General features: G+C 39.5%; 1 protein-coding gene across 8 annotated transcripts in view; it reads left to right on the forward strand.

Moving 5' to 3' along the window:
* Positions 1–21,539, forward strand: part of TNIK (TRAF2 and NCK interacting kinase) — a 414,613-nt gene that overhangs the window by 255,154 nt on the left and 137,920 nt on the right. For all 8 annotated transcript variants that reach the window (XM_007464722.1, XM_007464716.1, XM_007464717.1 and 5 more), the window contains exons 4-5: positions 5,154–5,279; positions 20,036–20,146. In XM_007464722.1, coding sequence (XP_007464784.1) covers positions 5,154–5,279; positions 20,036–20,146 — 237 coding nt within the window. The remainder of the gene's footprint in view (positions 1–5,153; positions 5,280–20,035; positions 20,147–21,539) is intronic.

Consider the following 21,539-nt stretch of genomic DNA (forward strand, 5'->3'; position numbering starts at 1 on the left):
TACAGTAGGTCCTTGTTGGTTATCCATTTTAAATATAGCTGTGTGTACTACATATAATAGTTTAATTTATAAAAGTAAATGTTTACTGATTTTGAAAGTCTAGTTTTTGTTGAGGCTGTATATTGGCATCCTGAATAAAATTTCTGTTGGAGAAAGGGATTTTAGTGCTACAAATTATTAAATTTCTTTTTTAAATCACATTTTAGAAGATGTTAGTAACCCCTACAAATTCTAATAGTCTATGATTCTTTAACAATAACTTGTCTTCAATTTTTTATCACGTTCAGTCAGCGATGAAGGTGAAAATGGTAGACATGTTAACACAAAAACCTGCCTAATGCCAGCAACCACTGTGGAGAGCAGGACAGGTGAGCAGGAACAGAAGTGGTTCTAGCCAGTGTCCGAACCTCAGGCTGTAGTCGCATTTATGAGTCTCTATACCTCATACTTCCTTGAGAGTTCAAACCGACCAGTCCCTTGGATTGTTCTAAGAATTACACGGGTTTATTCCTCTTCCATGGGTTGAGAGCTGAATGTTGGGCAAAACCCTTTGTTATAGAGCACAGTAATATGAAGTGTCTCGTTAATTCCGTTTTTAAATCCTACTATATTGTAGGTGCTTAAGGTATATTCCCCTGTGTAATAAATATGCAACTTAGAATCCCTCCTTTATCCCCTGGAATCATTCATAAGCAAATATTAGTATGTGCTAACAAGCTCCTTTAATTGGAGGACCAAAGGCAGGTTTCTCTTCAGTCCTGGCTTAAGGTGATCCTAAACTCTTCTTTCATGATTTAGCAACTTTGGTTTTATCACCGTAGGTAATTGCCTTTCTTCTGTCTAGGAGTTTTCAGTTTAGAATTAAGAGCACTGACTTTGAAGTCAGACGAATCTTGGCTTTGGATCTTAGCTCTAACATTTAAAATAGGAATAAACTCTCTGAAACTCATTTTCCTTATTTGTTCAATGGGATCATTAAAAACATGTACGTCATAGAGCTGTTTCGAATATTAAATGAGATAATACACATACAACCTCTGGGACAAAACATTACGTAGGGTTGGCTTTGGCTATATTTTATGACCACGGTTGTGATCATCATATAGTCATCAGAGGTGGCCGGTGGCTTGAAAGCATTGTCCGGAATCATCCGTTTCCTTGCATTTGAAAAGCACCGTCTCTTCACCTGTTTTATCATCTTCCAGGAGGCTGGTTCTTGTTTTTCACATAAAAGTGTTCTCTGCAAGCAGTAAGAGAAGTCCATCCATACACACAAATACTTTTCAGGTCTCTGCTGCGTCACATTTCCTAATGTCCCGTTGGCCAAAGCAAATCACATGGCCGAGCCCAGAGACAAGCAGAGGAAATGGACTCCACCTCTTCAGGTGGGAGGCTGCCACATATCGGGCTGTTTTTCCTTTTAGTCTACCACAAATCGTAAGCAATAAATAGATTCTCGTCATCTTGAGAAAAAAGTCTTCTTTATGCTGATAATAAAGCTGTGCTTACATAAGCACTTAATCATTTCTAAGCCTTAGGAGGTGACTTTGATAGGTATTCTTTTTCCCATTTACAGGTGAAAATAACTGGCATTCGGAGAGTTTAAATGGCTGTGCCTGACTTTACATAATAAGTCAGCTTGGACAAGATTTTGAAGTCTTCTGATTGAGATAATGGTTCTTCCTAGAGTATTGGACTTAGCTTATTAAAATTACTCCCTTTTCACATTTGTGACAATTTGGTACCATTACTTTGTTTTTCACTATGACCCAGTGATCATTAGTTTCCCAGTGAGCTTGATCCCTGTGCTCAATTCTCAAGACATAAGAATAATCCATTTACAAAATAGAAGATAAGCTTCTTATAACTTTGTAATCTAATTCTAGCCTCAGTTGTTGTTTTGTCCTTTTGAAAGCATCATAACCCATCTCCTTCAATGAGCCCTATTGTAAGAGGAGGTTGAACTGCTTATGAAGGGGTTAAATGTGTTTTTATGGTCATAAGTGCCTCCCTTTCAGTTTCACTGAGTAACTTTATGCCATCATTGCACTAGTCTTGAAATCTGGATAAACAGTAGCCCTGAAGGCCTGATAAATTTCACGCTCACTTACAAGGCCATATAAGATCAAGAACAAGGTTATATATTAGAGCTACATAGCCATGATACACTGTGGTTCCATAACTGTGTTTGGAATTTAAACAATTTAAACCTAAAACTCAAGTTACTTACATTCCTGCCCTTTCCTACCTTTGTTATTTATTTATTGGTTGAGAAGATTAATAATAATGTTTATTTTGTATTATATTTTATAACTTTCACATACTTCATTTAATTTTCACAGAAGATTGGGACATAAAATAATATTGATACTATTATAAAATCTGTACCTCCTTATAGATGAGAAAAATTAGGCTCCAAAAGGTAGGCTGCTTTCCTGAGATCATGCGGCCAGAAAGGAGTGGAGCTCAAGCTGAACATGCACCCCACCTGCCACCCCTCATTTTCCTGACTTAATGCATATGCTTTCTTCATTACCACGTTGCCTCAGTTTACCTTCGCAAAGCCATGGAGAACATGCTGACTTCGTTCTGGTCTCCAGTACTATTTATTTTGGATTTAATTATATACTGAATCACACTGTTATTTAACTGTTTCATAAGTTCTTGTTTCCCTAATGATATGGTGAGCTATTTTAGGCACTTTTTCCTCCTCTCTTTCTCCTGGCGTCAGCCACCGTCCCGTTGAGAACCTGAGGCAGGCAGCTAATACTTGTAGAACCAACCCCGCTTCTCACTAAGAATGACCCAAGCTGAGTCCGTCCGGCGGCCGCTGGAAAATGACGGGTGTTTTACGGTCTCGTGTGCTTGCCTCTTTAATCGAAAGCAGATGCCAGACTGCCCCAGAAACCCTCAGGTTTGTTTTCTCCCCTTTTATCTAGGCTTCCCTAAAGTACATCTGCTCACATCCTATATTCATCCACGACTGTCAGGCCCCGCGTGGTGGGTTTAAAATAGCTAACATGCACAATCGTCAGACATTTGGAGGCCTGCTGCAGGACCCTGCAATAAGTTGAAGGACTGTGAAGGTCAGTCTCTCCTTAGGCTTGCAGTGAAGGCGTAGGCAGTTTCTGATAGCCGCAGGGAAGAGTTCTTTGGTCAGCATGTGCCATCCCCTGCCCCCATCCCAGCCCCTCACTCCGCTACTCGCCTCCTTTGTTAAGGCCACGTGCTTCTTAGCTCAGCGTCCCAAGCGTACATTCTATTTTGAGACTACCTAGTCTTTGACTTAGTTAAGCCGCGTCATATGTAACATACTGCGTTCTCCTAGGTTTGCAAACCTCCATTGCTTTTTACTAAAACTTATTTTTGTGTGGTCAGCACATGTCAGCGTTTCACCACTCTCCGCTTATTTTTACCAGTTCCTTTCAAGCTGTAAGGAATGCTGCTGTAAGTGGTTGGAACTGTTGTAGGTATTCATTCTTTTATTCATATTTATTCACAGGCAGTTTGCTTGATGCTGGGATGTTATTTATAAAGAGCAAAAGCAGGCAGCATCCCTGTGTTGATAGTTTTTATGGATTGACAGGGAAGAGAGGCTTCAATCAAATGTTTAGTTAGATAAATATGGATTGCCGTTCTGGTAGGTGCTGCAAAGGAAGAGACACGTGAAGATCCCTGGGGCTAGAACCACAGGCAGGCAGATCAGAGAACTTTGCTGGGGAAGGGATCCTGGAACTGAGATCTGAAGGCAGAAGAGAGCTTACAAGCCATGGAGAAGGGAGTCAAGTAAAAGGGCAATTATGACACAGTATGACCCATACCTCTGTTCTAGTACCAGCAAATGTGTGTGCAGGTTTGGGGGTGGACAGGATATAGTGGGGAGACTTGACATTACCCGAGAGAATTAGGGAAAACATCCCTCAAGAGTGTCCATTAAACTCAGGAAGGATGAGTAGAAATTATGTGAAGAGGAGGAAGGGGAAAGAAGACACTCATGGGAGACCACAGAAGGGCCCAGCAATGTAGAGACCGAGTAGCTGGAGGAGGTGAGGGTACAGACAGGGACACGCCGTAAATGGTCTTTCGGGTAATGGCCATGTAACATCTTACACGCAGAGATTCTTACTGCTGCATCTAAAACAGTTTTCCTGGGCTAGAATTTTTTCCCACCAATCTCAAGAATAAAATACTATGTAAAAGTCCAACTGATGTGTACACTTCAAAGTAAAATTATGAGGGACTTCCCTGGTGGTCCAGTGGTTAAGACTCCACACTCCCAGTGCAGGGCACCTGGCTTCAATCCCTAAATCAGGGAACTAGATCCCGCATGCTGCAACCAAGGGCAGGCCGCAGCCAAATAAATAAATAAATATTTTTTTAAAAAATTATGGGAGGACACACACACTCTTCACCAGTGATGTCAGGTACTCTTAAAAAGGCCCAAGTTAGTGGACTCCAAATTGAAACTGGGAATGAGTGAAATCTGAATTAGGAAACTTACTCTGTAGGAGGGTTCTTTCTTTTCACATTCGTGGCACTACCACATGTCCCCTTTCTTTTCATGTGTACTTTCCTGAAGGTGAGATGGGTACTCCTGCCTTGTGAACATCCTCAGATGGAGGGAACTTACCCCTGCTCCCTTTCCCATCTGACTTTCATCATCTTCCATCAGGGACTTCAATAAAAGGAGACTTCAAAGAAAATGAACCTAACAAATTTTAAATCGAAGAGGCTGTATTTTTTTTCTTTTCACTTTTCTTAATCTTCCCTATACCAGGTATGATCAGTGATAGGTACTTGATGGACATAGTACCCAGAGGCCTAGAGTGAGTTTTATCTTAATAGCTTGTCTACCTTAATCTCTTCCAGGTGAAAGGATGAGGAATTTTTTTTTTTTTCCTAGCAGGTTGCCTGCTATATTGGTTTGCTGTACAAACAGAAGACCCCCTTGGACTGCCAATGTGTTATCTTGTAAATTTTTTCTTTGTAGTCAAGGAAGAAAGTCAAGTTATATGGTGATTATGCTTGTTTGTTACCACAGAAGAAAAAACTTAAGAAAGAAATTATTGCATAGTTGATATAGATGGTGATGAAAAACAGAATCCTACTAAAGACACTGGATTTTCATGACAATATTTATTGTTCTAATACAGGATGAAGAGGAAGAAATCAAACAAGAAATTAACATGTTGAAGAAATATTCTCATCATCGGAATATTGCTACATACTATGGTGCTTTTATCAAAAAGAACCCACCAGGCATGGATGACCAACTTTGGGTATGTAGTGCTGCCCAAATTTGCTTTTCTTACATAGAAAACACCCAGGACTGAATATGCATTCCTCTATCCTCATTACTGAAATGCATTTCTCTATCCTCATTACTAGGTTCAGTTGTTCTTTGAAATCCTTTACTCCATGATATCCATAAATTGTGTTTTTGACGTTTTCTCCCATTTCCTTGAATAACTCTCTATCTCCTATCCCTTAATGTGGACCATCCCTAAAGCTAGTTGTTAGGTTCTCTGTTTTTTTTTTTTCCCACTAATGACTACCTTTATTGAGTTTTTATTATACTTTAGGTACCATGCTGTTTGCTTTTAATGAATCTTATCATTTATTCCAGCTCTTTGAGGTAGACATTATTATTATCTTCATTTTTTTTGGATGACAAAACTAAGGTTTACAGAGAAGTAAACTCAGGTCCTGTATTTTGGCTTAAACATCTTTGCTGCAGGCAGTTTCACCACAAGCAGTTTTGCCACACAACTAATTGTCCATAGACAATTTTGCTGTAAAAGATAAAATAATGAATATAAAATAAAGGACAAAAGGAAACATGAAAAACTAATAACAATTTTTAAAAGATTTTACTGTGAAAAATGAAAGTTCAAAAAATATTTGAATACTTTTAAAAATGTGTGTAGATCTATGGTTATAGTTGTATTCAGGTATATTTTAGAGAAAGCTGGTATTGAATTCAGGTATATTTTAAAGACTTTTTTGATGTCCGTCATTAAAGATTCAGGATCTAATATTGAATGTAAGTTCTTTACAATATAAAAAATACAGAAAATGCAATAATCAAAGTAAAAAATACAAATAGCTAATTTAAGAAATATATGATGAGAAGGAATTTAGTAGCCTTTAGAGATGAAGAGTTTTTATAAATCAATGAGAAAATATGTGAAATGATTAATAGAAAGATTGAGTTAAGACAAGGCGGCAATTAACAAAGTAATAAATATCAATTACCAATAACGTGTAATCTTACTGACAATATAAATGCAAAAGAAAACAAGAATTAGATACCATTTCTTACCCAGGAGATTGGCAAAGGTTTTTTTTAATGATATACTCAGAATGGACATTCACACCCCCTGCTTATAGAAATGAATGTTGGTACAACTTTACACAAGGACAGTTGGAACACACACACACACACACACACACACACACACACACACACAGATATATCTATATCTGTATCTATATCTATATTTAATCTCCCAAAGAAAATGCCTTACTTTTGACCCAGTATTTTCACACACAGGAATGTATCCTAAATGAATATTTGGGTAACTACATAAAAATATATGTAGATGCTAACTAATAGGGAATCACTTAAGTAAATCCATTAAGGGACAATATTCAGCCAGTTAAAATGATGTAGATCTATGTTTACAAATGGATGAACGTGAACAATTATAGTAAGGGTTTTTAAAAGCTTTTTTAGAGGCTATGATTAGATATAGTACATTTTCTTTTTTTTGGTCAAAAAAAGAAAGAAAAAGGAAAAAAAATATATATATATATACATATATTAACATGACGGGGATGTCTAGAATAATGTACGCCAATAATATTGAAGATATTTGTTTCTGGGTAGTAATTTCAGTAATTTAATTTTGGAAACTTTTTTTCATGTCTTTCTTAATTGCTTCTCATTGGGCTATCTTTGCTCCTCATGTAGACAGGCTCTGAGGACAAGGAATGTGTCTTTTGCATCTCAGTGTCCTCCTCAACACTAGGAAGGGGCTGGACATGTGATGCTGACAAAATAGTTGTTTTATGAATGAAAGTGATATTATTGGTACAAACTTGGTTGCTATGATTATGATTATTACTACTACTATTATTGGTTCAAACCAATAATTGCTGCAGATACTTGTGAGAGTTCAGTTTCCCTGTTGGCTGCATGTTCAGCAGCATAGATGAGATGGCACAAATTTAAATATCTCTTGCGTTCCCAAAGGACTTTTATACTGCCAGGAATCTAACATTTTAGCAATGACCCCTGCCTTACTTCAAGCTGCAGTAGATGACAAGAGGAGAATGATAGCTATTTTGATACTGTCTGCAGAAGCATTTTTTGGTTTGGTCAGAGCTGTGGCTCCAGATTAAAAGAAAGCATTAATACAGCTTTGGAATCACCTCTGGCTTATCACCTGAGGTAGTACAACTATTTCCAGATGAGTCACACGTAACTATTAATATCATTCCTTTTGTGAGATGGGCCAGACAGGATAGTTTTCTTATTAGGCTGAACTATTAAAATTTGGGTATGTATATTACAAATCATTGGTTGAGGATGGAGAGGAGTGGTCAAGCAGGGCTTGACTTGTTTTCACCTTTCTCCTAATGCTGAGATTTTTTTAGGCTGGAAAGAAAATTAGTTGTCATTTATTTTACTGGATCCCAGTGAAGCTAATTGTCTTTCTCAGAGCCTCCGAGCTCATTAATGGATGGACACATGACAAGAATGCAGATGTCTTGAAATGTGACAGTTTAGCTTGGCCTGAAGATCTGCGAAAGGCACTGGAAGTTTTGGGGTTTTTTTATTTTTATTTTTTTTTAAATGAGCAAAATCTGCAGTCCATTTTCAGACTGGCACTGGAAGAAAGAAGCAAGCCTGTTTGCATCTGCATGGCACAAACAGGAGGTTTTATGCTCTGGAAACAAGTCACTGCCCACCATTTCGCACCCTGGCCAGTTGCTCTTCCCGTGGAGATGGCTGTGGTTGCTGGGAGCTAGGAGCCTGCATGAGTATGTGTTCATTTATTCATCCATTCATTCATTCATCCAACAAATACATATCAAGCACTTGCTAGACGCAAGGCACTCTTACGGACACTTATGATATATCAATGAACAAAAGTGATAAAAGCCCCTACTTGCATGCAGCTTACATTCTTGCTACAGACCACAAACAATAAACAGAAGTCAGAAAGCTACTCAGCATGCTGGAAGAGGATAAATACCTGGAAGAGCAGGGAACGACTAATGAGGATTGCAGGTAGGTGCTGCAGTGGCCAGGGGAAGCCCCATTGTAGATAACTCGAGGAAGGGCATTCCAGGCCCAGGTGTTTTCCAGGGATAACAATGAGGCCAGTGTGACTGGAAGATGTGGGAATGAGACCTGGGGCCAGATCAGGCAGAGCCTTACAGGACATTGGCAGGATGTCAGCTTTTACTCTGAGAGAGCTGGGGGCCACTGGAGGGTTTTGAAGACGAAGGGATGGAATCTGACCCATAGAGAGAAGGGGTCCCTCTGGTTGCTGGGTTGAGACTAGACCAGATGGGGGCCAGACGGGGAGCAGGAAGGCCAATGAGGAGACTGTTTCAGCAAGCTGATCCCCTTCCTGAAGTTCACAAAGGGGTGTCTACAAGTAGTGATCACTTCCAAACCTGCACCATGGGGGGAGGAACTCTGCCTTCACATTCCATTTTCCCCACCTGCAATCAAATGCTGGTGGCAAAATGCAGCAATTATATGCCCCACATTTCTGCTTGGTAGACAGAGAGCCTCCCTTTTGTCAGATTTGTGCCCATGCAGAGGACTCTTCCGACTGTCCCCACTGGAAATGGTCCATTAGCTTCTATGTCACTGGGGATAACAATACAAAGCTATGAAATGCCTCATGGGTACAAGAGCATCATTTCTTTTTCTAGTTGTTCTTCTTCTATCTGATGACAAACTAAGGAGGAACTTAGAAAATTAAAGGCAGAACAGAAACATAATAGTTGGCAAATTAACACCAGATCACAATATGGATGGGAACTTGGTTATAGAATACATTAGTGTGTGCTTGTTCCAAGGCCTCTGACTCACTGAATTTGGGCCATTCTGTGTTAATAACAATGGCAAGCAATATTTATCACCTACTTACCATGTGCCAAGTACTGTATTTGTTTGCATTGTCATATTATTTCATTAGATCTTCACAATCCCTCTACAAATTAGATATTCTCATTATCCCCACTTTACAGATGAGGAAATTAGCCTCAGAGCAGTTAAGAGGTTTGCTCAAGGATTCACAGCTAGTGAGTGATGAAGCCAGTGTATTAGGTAACCCCAAGCTGCCTCATGCTAGAATCGAGCCCCTGAACCCTACATTCTTCTCCTTTTTGTTGTGAAAAATAGTTCCAGTAGTTGGGAAAATAGTTTCAGAGGTTGGTGTTCCGAATAGGACTGAAGCTTTGCATTTACACAAATCTATTTTGAGTTCACCATTCGTCTTCATTTGTCAGTTTCCCCAGCTTTCAAAGAGGACAGCAGGACCTGCTAGCTGCTAGGAAGACAGTATTTCTTAAGTCTAAGAAACATACTTTGAAAAGCACATTAAACCTTTTGGGAGTGTTTTAGCAAATAGTTGCAAAGGTCACAGATAGTTGACTCTTTGGGCTAATGGCATTCTGTTAGGATTACATTTATATAAAAATATTATTATGGATTGTATAGAGACAGAGCCTGTAGCAACCAAGAGCAGCACTCTCTAACATTTATTTCCAGTTTTCAGGTGACAGGAACTATTCCCCAGGTATTTCTTTTGCTGTGGCTGGAGGACAGAGGTTTGCACATAGGCCACCAACCAATATATGTGCTGTTTCAGGTGTCTGATTGAATTATAATCTGTGTGAATTCTATCAGTCTTGTCGTAGAGATAAACTGTTGTTTAGTACCAGCTCTTTGTGGAAATACAACTGCTTCTGATAATGGCCAAGTAATTCTCCCTTATCAACTGCTCAGGGCCTGATCCGGAAATCAAAAAAGGGAGCTCTTTCAATAAAGATTCCGATCTCTCAGAAACAAGGCGAACCCTGACACACAACATGGCCATCTCATTCTGCTGCATCTCCGCAAAGAGAGGCTCTCCACTTTGCTGCGTGCCATTCAGACACTGGGAGTGAGAAGGCCTGTCTATTAAATGGGTTAATTTCCTAAAGTTAGAAAGCGAAATCACACGCATTTTGCTACCTTTTTTTGATACCACCTCAACAATCACGGGTCTAGACTATCTTATAAAAGGAAAAACATTTCTGATTAGCTTCCAGAATGTAGGTTGGTCAAGTGACATAGCAGATTATTACACTGAGATGACTCAATAAGCCATTTATTAGACTGTATCCTTGAAGACTTGTAGAGCTAAGCATTAAGAAATTATATTGTGTGCATTTAGGGGAAACATGCTAGCAGCTGCCTGGAGTCCAGAGACCTGGAGTCTCACCTTGAGCAGAGGCAGCATCACTGTCATTGGTTTCTTTATTATAAAAACGATAAATTTGGACGAGGTCTGAGTTTTCAAACTGGCGACCCGGAGACTAATTGCTGCCCAGGTAAATGGGTTTAGTTTGGCCCACATAAGGTGGTGGTGCTTTAATGATGCCAACATTAGAAAAAAGTACAGCAGGGCTTCCCTGGTGGCGCAGTGGTTGAGAGTCCGCCTGCCAATGCAGGGGACACGGGTTCATGCCCCGGTCCGGGAAGATCCCACATGCTGCGGAGCGGCTAGGCCCGTGAGCCATGGCCGCTGAGCCTGCGCATCCAGAGCCTGTGCTCCGCAATGGGAGAGGCCACAACAGTGAGAGGCCCGCGTACCGCAAAAAAAAAAAAAAAAAAAAAAATGTACAGCAGTTCCACACAAAAGTCTGGATTCCTTGAAAGGTTTTGAAAAATCAGATGATCTGAAACTCTTGGGCCTGAAGTCCTGAATAACAGCAGCATGTTAGAGCAGTAGCTCGGCTGTCTAGAGGGCACGCGCCCACTCCAATTGCACAAGAGGCCCGTCACTGCCTGCTGTCTTCCATGCATGCTCCACTTCATGCACTGACATTGCTTGTCCACGCCCCATGTAAGATCATCTGGGAATGAGATACTGGGATGAACCAGGAGGTCTTTCAATCACCAATGGGGGATCCTTTCTAGAATCTGCAGTGATGTTGGCCACAGCCCCCGAAATCCAAGTTTCTTATAGTTTGGATTTACATTGCTTTGGCATCTTGGGTTGGCAAAAAGCATGCCCACTAACATTTTTGGTTGTCTTAAGATTGAAATGTAAAGTGCTGCAGATAGTACCATTAAAAATCCAACCACCTGTAGCTGAGTCTCCTGAACAGTTCATTGAAATTTACTCTTTTCTTAGTTCTATGCATCAGAAATGAGACTTTCATAGGACAGAGGGGGTTGATTGGTGTTTTATAATTTTATTACTAAAGGAGTCTCTTCCTTCATATATACAGCCTAGGTCATTTGTCTGGAGAAGTGATTGAATCTTACTATTTGTGAGTAGAAATTTGTAAAGGCTGAATTTGGTAAATATAGAAGCGTGTCTGAAATAGTAGGAGGGGGGATTGTAAACAGTCTCCCAATCTTAGAGCTGCCGCATTGCATGTGTAGCTGCCCCAGAGCTACACCTGATTTAATACTTTGCAACTGGGCTTGAGTTCAGCTTTAATGGAGTCATTTTTATGAATTAATGGGTGATTAATTCTTGTCACAGGACAAGAATGTGAAAATGATTTCTTCTTTTATCCCAATGAATTTCATTTGAACTGTGCTTAAACTGCTTTTCACCTTAGCAAAAGGAAGACTTTATATATGCTTACAGTTACTCTGCTAATGGTCTTTACAACCCTCTGGTTCCTATTCTAGATTAATTTTGAGCCAAAGTCAATATTCCTGTTTGTGTTGTACTTCTCAAAATTCTCAACTACCAAGTTTCTTAGTCCTAAGTCCTCTAAAGCCAGTGTTGCTTTTACTTTTCCTATTTTTAACTTTCCTGAAAACTTGCTCCCCTGTCCCCACCCCAAATTCTTCTAAAACTAGCCTTTAAGGTTAGTTTCTATGATTGAGTCCATGACTCAAGTGGACATGTGGTGATTTATCCCTAACAGGAAATACCCTCCAGAAGATCTTGCATGCATACTGAGAAATTGGAGCACCAGGTACCAAATCCAAGATGCAGCTAACTTCTCTTTCTTTGAATGCTGTCATGCTGACTCTAAGATGGCTCTCTCCTTAGACATGGGCGACTACTGAGCATTTCTAGTTGTCCTTTGAGCAGGTTTCTTGTTGCTAAAAATACCAGCTGGCTCAGTAGATTCAAACTGTGATTGTCATTCTCAACATATAAAGCTGTTCATATCCAGAAACTTTATTGACAAAACCTGAGACTTCACATCCTTGGGGCCCATCTTTTTATGTTTGGAAGACTTAGAATTTGTGGTTATAAACATTCTGTTTTCACGTCCAAGAATATAATTCAGAAGCCAAAGGAGTTTTTGTTTCCCCCAATACATGCTAGTTTAAAAATGAATGCAAGGGACTTCCCTAGGGGCGCAGTGGTTAAGAATCCGCCTGCCAATGCAGGGGACACAGGTTCGATCCCTGGTCTCGGAAGATCCCACGTGCCATGGAGCAACTAAGCCCGTGTGCAACAAAGACTGAGCCTGCACTTTAGAGCCCACGAGCCACAACTGCTGAGCCCGCGTGCCACAACTACTGAAACCCGTGCACCGAGAGCCCATGCTCCGCAACAAAAGAAGCCACTGCAATGAGAAGCCCGCACACGGCAAGGAAGAGTAGCCCCTGCTCACCGCAACTAGAGAAAGCCCGCGTGTAGCAACAAAGACCTAACGCAGCCAAAAATATATAAATAAAAATAAACAAATAAGTAAAATTTTTTTAAATTAATAAAAATGAATGCAAAAGCCAATATAGGTTGCTTTTCCAAATTTGAAATTCCCCACAGTTTTGCTTTACCTTTGCATCGGTTAACTGAAATGATAAATGTATACCCACCAATTTTTGTTTTTGTTTTTGTTTCTGTTTTTTTTGAGGTACGCGGGCCTCTCACTGCTGTGGCCTCTCCCGTTGTGGAGCACAGGCTCCGGATGCGCAGGCTCAGCGGCCATGGCTCACGGGCCCAGCCGCTCCGCGGCATGTGGGATCCTCCCGGACCGGGGCACGAACACGCGTCCACTGCGTCGGCAGGCGGACTCTCCACCACTGCGCCACCAGGGAAGCCCTACCCACCAATTTTTGTACTTCCATACACACATTTTATATTGTGCAACTTAAACTACCTTTGGCAAATGAAGCAGCATTCTGTAACAAAGTACTGAGTTTGGGTTTTGTTAACACCTTCATAAATCATTCAGATGGGATCTTTGGCTGTTCCCAGCTACACATGATAAAAATATCCTGTGTCTTGCTGATGATTCTGGACCTTCAAGGTCAATAGGCTGATCCTTTGCAGACTTGTGAATTCTTGGAAGTTTATCTTTCCTCTCCTTTTCTTAGATTGCCCCTGCAATTGCTTGGTGCAGACTTCTTTCATCTTAGGTCGACCTTCATCCTCCCTCCCCCTCCTCTCCCTCACCCCTGTCTCCCACCCCTCCTTTTACTATAAAAGAGAAGGAATCTGTTAGTAGTCATTTTTCCTGTGGGCAACTGACTAGTGCCATTTGGGGGGAATATGTTCTTGTCAAAATATTCTAGGCTAGTCCTGCAGTTTTAAAATACCTTAAAGCTTTGTTTCTTATTATAGGAACTTAAAACCAATTAACTAGCAAGTGAGTGAATACTATAGGGACCCCAGAAATCATCCTAAGCCTCTTAGGCTGGCTCTGCGAATAAACCTTTTTAAATTCTTTCAGAGGTGACTCGTTGGAGAAAGCAAGTTAGAAGTGACCACATCTGCTGATTCCAAACCCATGCCCCTCCCGGTTAGGGGGTGACCTCAGGGAAGACTCACATAGTGCTTCTGGGACTCCTTCTGGGATCAGCTGAGGCCAAAGACTCTTTTCTTTTCTTTTTATTAATTTTTATTGGAGTATAGTTGCTTTACAATGTTGTGTTGGTTTCTATTGTGCAGCAAAGTGAATCACGTATACATAAACACAGATCCCCTCTTTTTTTGGATTTCCTTCCCATTTAGGTCACCACAGAGCACTGAGTAGAGTTCCCTGTGCTATACAGTAGGTTCTCATTAGTTATCTCTTTTATACATAGTAGTGTATATATGTCAATCCCAATTTCCCAATCAAAGACCCTTTTCTTAAATACCGTCCTGAAGGAAGGGGAAAGCACAGGAGGGCATAATAAGTACCCCCTTACCCCACAACCTCTAAGAGAAAACATCCTTCTCATCAGACAAAAGTATGTGATAAACAACCATGCAGATTGTGAAATATGTTAGAAGCCTTTGTTTTTAAAAATTAACCATTTTAATTTAGATAGAAATAACTACCCACATTCAACAATCCAGGCAAGCTTTTCCCTAACAGTTGGGTTGCACTACACAGTGCTGCTTTTTAAATATTTCCACCTTGACAGGGTTCCAGGCCCAGCCCCCATCGTGCCTGAGCGCAGTTCTGTCCTCACTTTAACTTAACCTTCCTCCTTTCTTCCCAAGTGACATGCATGTGTATTTTCATTTTCTGACCCAGTTATGTAGGTGATATTGAATGAGAATTTCAAATATAAGATTCTCTTTAAACCTCTTACACCCTCTTCCAACCCTCCAAATAAAAAGATCCAGTGTTTTAGGATGTACTGCTGTGTCTTATTGCTGTGTGATACAAGCGTGAAAAAAAGACATGTGTCCTTGGTACTCTTTCATTAACAGAAGTTTTAGAAACACATGTGCACCGTGCCCTTTATAGGTGCTCTTTCAGCCATCTCCTCACCATCCAAGTGAAGTGGACCTTGGGGAGCTATTAATGCTATCTTCCAAGTTGGAAACTTTTTTTTTTAATAAATGCAAACAGACCAAAGAATGGATAAGTAATAGAGTTTGAGATTTCTGGCTACCAGAAGCTTTCCATTCTGTAGGACACAGTGTTCACATCACACGTATAAGGCTGACGCTTTTATTTTGTTTTAATAGTGATGGTGGCGGGGTGCTGAGCCCAGCGGAGTTAGGGAACATGCCCAAGTTCATACAGCTAGTACTTGAGAAAGCATGATGCTTTCAACCCTGCCCTAGTTACTTAACGAGTATATATACCGTGGGTAAGGCTGCAGACCATAACTAGCCTTCATTTCCAAATAAATAAAGAAAAGGGAATTGAGGAGAAGGAGAATTAATGAAATAATAAGTGCAAATCACTCAGCCCAGTGCCTGGCACATGGTAACTTCTCAGTAAATGTTAGCAAGCGTTGTTGCCCCAGTGTCAACTCTTTGAGGACTTTCTTTCAGGAAGAATTATTAATGATGCATTATTTCTTGCTTGTGAGATGTGAAGTTATTGACTTATCACTGCTGGGCTTGGCATGTTGAGCCCTGTTTCTGTTTATTAATGTGATGAGGTTACTTGTGGTGAGGGAGTGTCCCCGCTGTGTGGCGGCAGTAATTATCAGTGTTGCTGTGAGGCTGCAGGAGCCGATTGCTAGCAAAGGCTGGTTTCTTTCTTTCTTTTTCTTTAAAAAAAAATCCCATTACATAATTTAACAATCATTTTGTTCCATAGTGAGATGAAAAGAACTTAGCAGCCTTTAGCTGGAGCTGAATGGAGAAGCAAATTATAGAAACCACTGACATTAGTGCCTGGCTAGAGCAGGATTGTTTCCTACTGAACATTTGAAAGTATTTTGTCCAATCTAATTTTGAAAGACCAGAGTCACTGGGCTTCCACTGCTTTCCTTGGGAACTATAATTATGTGGCTAATAGAGCTCAATGGTGGGACATTTTCTCCAGCTGATACAGGAGCAATGGATGCACTTGTAGGAGGTCTGGTCGCTGTGTTTTTCAAGTTAGGATATGGAGAAGGGGCACAAACATGTTTTGCTCACTTGAGAAAATGTTCTTTTCTTTCTACCCAAAGATGTTTCTTTGGTCCATCCTGCTGCTGTTAAACCACAATTTACATAACTGAGATTTTCTTTAACTTTGTATTTATAGAGAATCCCCAAAATACACAAAAGTAGACAGAACACTATAATGTGCCCCAAACTAGCCCCAACGGTCATCAAACCAGTAGTCAATCCTGCCCCATCTACACAGCCATCTAATTCCTCCCTTCTATTGTTTTGAAACAAATGTCACCATCTTTAAAAAAAAAAAATTCGGGTAAAATACACACAGCTTGAAGTTTACCATTTTAATAATTTTAAAGTGTATAATTCAGTGGGATTAAGTACACAGTGTTGTGCAAACATCACCTCTGTCTAGTTCTAGAACTTTTTCATCACCCCCAAAAGGAAACTCTGTACCCATTAAGCTGGAACTCCCATTCTTCCCTCCACCTAGTGCCTGGAAACTACTAATATGCTTTCTGTCTCTGTGTATTTGCCTTTCTGGATATTTTGTATAAATGGATTCATACAATATTTAGCATTTTTCCTCTGGCTTATTTCAGTTAACATAGTGTTTTCAGGATTCATCCAATGTTGTATCATGCATCAGTACTTGATTCCTTTTCACAGCTGATAATACTCTATTGTATGCCTCTACCACATTTTATTCATCTGACATGGACAGTTTGGTTAATTCCACCTTTTGTCTATTGTGAACAGTGCTGCTTTGAACATTCATATGCAAGCTTTTGTCTGAACACCTGTTTTCAATTTTGGGGGGTATATACCTAGAAGTGGAATTGCTAGGTCATGTGGTATTTCTATGTTTTAACTTATTGAGGAACCATCAAACAGTTTGTCTCAGTTTACATTCCCTCCAGCAATGTAGGAGGGTTCCAGTTTCTCCACATTTTGCCAGCATATTATTTTCTGCTTTTTTTTTTTTTTTTTTAATTATAGTCATCCTAGAAGGTGTGGAGTGATATCTCATTCTGCTTTTGACTCACGTTTTCCTAACCACTATTGATGTGGAACATCGTTGGCTATTTGTATATATTCTTCGGAGAAATGTCTATTCAAGCGTTTTGCCTGTTTTTAAATGGTGTTGTTTATATTTTTGTTGTTGAGTTGTAAGAGTTCTTTATACAATCTGGATACTAGACCCTTATTAGATATGTGATTTGCATATACTTTTCTATGGGTTGTCATTTCACTCTCGATAGTATACTTCAATGCACAAAATTTTTAATGTTGATGAAATCCAATTTACCTCTTTCTTTTGTTGTTTGTGCTTTTGCTTTCTTAGTTAAGAAACCATTGCCAAGTCCAAGGTCATGGAAATGTACCCCATGTTCTCTCCTAAGAGTTTTACAGTTGTAGCTCTTATAGTTAGGTCTTTGATCCATTTTGAGATATTTTTTGTATGTGGCATGAGGTAAGGGTTCAACATCATTCTTTCACATGTGGCTATCCAGTTGACCCTGTACTATTTGTAGAAGAAACTATCATCATATCATTTTTATCCATAGTACTCCAGTATGTTTCTCTAAAATATAGGACCGTTTTTTTCACATATCCACAGCACTATTATCACACTTAAAAAATGTCAACCACATTTCCTTAGTGTCAGCAAATATCTAGACTGTAGACTGTCTCAAAATTTTTAGCAACATTTAAAAAAAAAATCAGTATCCAGTTAAGTTGCATCCATTGCAATTTGTTGGTATATCTTTTTAAGTGTTTTAAAATCTACAGATTTCCTCTCCATCTCTCTTTATCCTTCTTGATATATATTTGTTGAAGCAAATGGGCTATTTACCCTGTGGAGTTTTTTATTCTAGGTTTTGTTGATTATATTCCCATGATGTAACATGTTCCTCAGTCCTCTGAATTTCCTGTAAATTGGTAACTGGAAGTAGAGGCTTGATCAGATTTAGTTTTGGGTTTCTGTTTAGTTTAGTTTTTTTGTTTTTGGCAAGACTACTCCTGAGGTGATGTTGTGTTATTCTAATCAAGAAGCAAATCATAACTGATTCTTTCTTTTTTTTTTTTTTTTAATGTTAGCAGCCACTGATCATCAGTGCCTAAATCCACTAGTTTATTAGAGGTTGTGAAATAATGATATTCTAATTCTATTATGTCTTCTTCACTTATTAGATGGAATATTTGTTTTTCGTGAAGAGAAGTTTTACCTCTTTTATTATTTAATCACTGTGGTAAAACTTGTACAAGAAAGGCAGTGTAAATTCTTCATTCTTTCCCTTTATCTACCAGTCTCAATATAAGAAGTTGGCTCTTCATTTTCTTCAAACAGTGCCAATTATATTCTTTTTTTTTTTTGCGGTACGCGGGCCTCTCACGGTTGTGGCCTCTCCTCTCCCGTTGCGGAGCACAGGATCCGGACGCACAGGCTCAGCGGCCATGGCTCACGGGCCCAGCCGCTCCGCGGCATGTGGGATCCTCCCGGACCGGGGCACGAACCCGTGTCCCCTGCATCGGCAGGCGGACTCTGAACCACTGCGCCACCAGGGAAACCCCCCAATTATATTCTTTTTAAGGGGTGTCTTTATTAATGCATTTAGTTCAGCATATTTAATGTGTTTCAAGATATTGCAGTTCTTATTCTTACCGATGCTGAAATTATCCCATCTTTGGCCAGTGAGACCTCTTAAAGTTGATTCCTCAGTCCTTTCTAACATGATATTGTGGTCTTTGAGAGCTTCCTGGCTCTCATATATGGTAATTTTACAACTCTTACTGGGTTGGAACGAGGTCTATTGTGGCATTTTCAAATTTCCTTACAAAAGCTCCTGATCAGTCTCCACTGGTACTCTGGAGAAGATTGGAGGGTTTCATTGCCCTTTGTAAAATCATAAGAAGATAAATCAGAACAGACATTATTAGAAACTCATTCAGGAAACTCATTTCATGAGTTTTTATTGTTTCAACCAGACATGCAGAAAAAAAAGGGAACATTATTTCTGCCCAAAGATCTTACAGCCTGGTGGGGTATCTTTTAGGACCTGGTGACATGGTGCTGAGGTTAGGAATGTACGTTTGGACAAAGCCAAAACCATCAATGTGATTTCATTATGGCCCCATATTAGTTCTGTTTCTAGTGTCAAATCAGAGATTGATTGCTAGTCATCTAAATTATTGTCACAAAAAGATGACTTTTGTGGCAGACTTTTTGAAGAAGAGGGAGAATGTGTGGAAATGGATGTGTTTTTCTAATCCTAGAAAATGGATGTAAAAGCAAATGGATAGCTTTTCCTCTTCTAGTCTCTACTCCTCCATTAACTAAGGGAGGTGTTCATTTTCTGCCTATTTTATAAAGTTGCTGAGTACAGTAATGAGTTTATATTTATAGAGAACTTGGAGCTTTGGGGATGAAAAGTGCTAAATTAGGGCTTATTGTTTATTGAATTTATTTGATATGTCCAGCCTCCTGGGAACATTTGCTGAAGTTAATTAAAAGCAGATAGTCCTCACTCTGACAGCTTACAGTGCCACTTACAAGCCAATAGCATAAACAGTGTGCACTTGAATTGTTCTGACTTGGGATTGCCTAGACAACCACAGCTCTTTCAGACAGGGGAATGATGCCACTTTTATAGGAGAGTTGAGTTTGACCATTGGATAAAAACACAGGGATATTCTCAACTACATCTGTGCCACCTAACTGCCCTCATTTAAGACAAATACTTAGAATATGAAGATTTTCCTAGTTTTCCAGCTATAATTTTCAGGTTGGAAAATTAAAAATAATCTTTCCTTTCTTTCATTTTGGGAAAAAATTAAGATAAAAATTTATGTTTTATATATCGTTTTATGGTCACTTTTTCTTTGCAGGAATGGCATTCCAAAGCAGCCAGGTGGGACACCTTATGCTTTTTTAACTCATTGGAAGCCGTGAAGTGTAATGATAATAATGGCATGTTTGCTTCCTTTGCCAGTTGGTGATGGAGTTTTGTGGTGCTGGCTCTGTCACTGACCTGATCAAGAACACGAAAGGTAACACGTTGAAGGAAGAGTGGATCGCGTACATCTGCAGGGAGATCTTACGAGTAAGTGACAACACGGGATACCTTGGGAGGTGTTGAACTTTACACTGACCTTCCACTAATTTGTAAAAGTGTTGGAAACCTCCTTAGGGCTTTATTCTGACAGTGATGGTGGCAGTGGTAGTGTGTTGTGGTCTGCTGTAATGGAAGTGAGAGCCATTCTGAATAGGCGTGTGCACTCTTATTTGGAGGGTTAATTGGGTGATTTCTCTTAACCTGGGATTCATTTCCTATGGGGTTTCCAATTGGAAATCTGATTTTAGATCACAGAGATAGTGTCCCACTTAGGAAATGGACTGTTTAGGGATATTTTGATCACTCATTTGAGTTTTCCATTTGTGAAAGTTTATAACTAATTTAAGGCTTGTGTGACTTTAGCCATTTTAGTACGTATAACCTAGTTTAATTGATTTTACCTTAAAAAAATTCTTTGAGACAATATCTAAAACCAGTCAAGACAGTGGACAAGAATGTGCCCATTTGCCCAGTTTTGCCCACAAATCCCACAATCAGACAGTCTAGACAATAGTGTCATGTATTTGCTGAGTTCACTTCAGGGAGAAGGAGGTAATTGGTCATATTTTAGTTTGTTCAGATTAGTTTAATTATCTCTTGCTACTAATAAGGAGGCTATTATATGTCCACTGAGCATTCTTACTAGATCTGCTTGGCAGCTGTTTATTTATTTATTTATTTACTCTGCCTTCTTAGTATAAGGGAACAAAAGGTAAAACAGTTTGCATGACGTGTCCAAGATATGCCTTTGAGAGACAGATTATGTGCTGGGGAAGAAAGGAAAGGAGGGAGGGAGGAAGGCATTAAAAAATTATGTTTATCCCTTTAATTCAACCCACATTAGGAAAAAAAACAAATAGAAAATGAAATTTTAAAATGATAACACTTGTATTAGCATAAAAATTCAAATACTTAAAAATAAATGTACAGAAACGTGAGTGATTTCTATACTGGAAACTACAAAATATTACAGACAAATTAAAGAAGACATTAATAAATAGAGGTGTATATACTATTTCATGAATTAGAACGGTCAGTATTATAATGATGTTATTTCTCCCTAATCTGATCCTTGGTATCATTAAACTGCCTATCAAAATCCTTCTAGGTACATTTGTCGATCTCGACAAGCTGATTTTTAAAGCATTGTATGGAAATACAAAAGGCCAAGAATAGCCAAGGCAATTTTGAGGAACAAAGCTGAAGTATTTATGCTGCCAGTTACCAGGACTTATTATAAAGCTGCTAAGTAACTTAAACAGAGTGGTATTGTCACAAGAATAGACAATGGCCAATGAAACAGAATGGAGAGTCCATGAACAGACCCACTCATACGGACACCTGATTTATGACAAAAGCAGTGCTGCGACACGTAGGGAAA

This window comes from Lipotes vexillifer, unplaced genomic scaffold (assembly GCF_000442215.2).
Source record: "Lipotes vexillifer unplaced genomic scaffold, Lipotes_vexillifer_v1.1 scaffold37, whole genome shotgun sequence".
NCBI classification, from domain to species: Eukaryota; Metazoa; Chordata; class Mammalia; order Artiodactyla; family Lipotidae; genus Lipotes; species Lipotes vexillifer.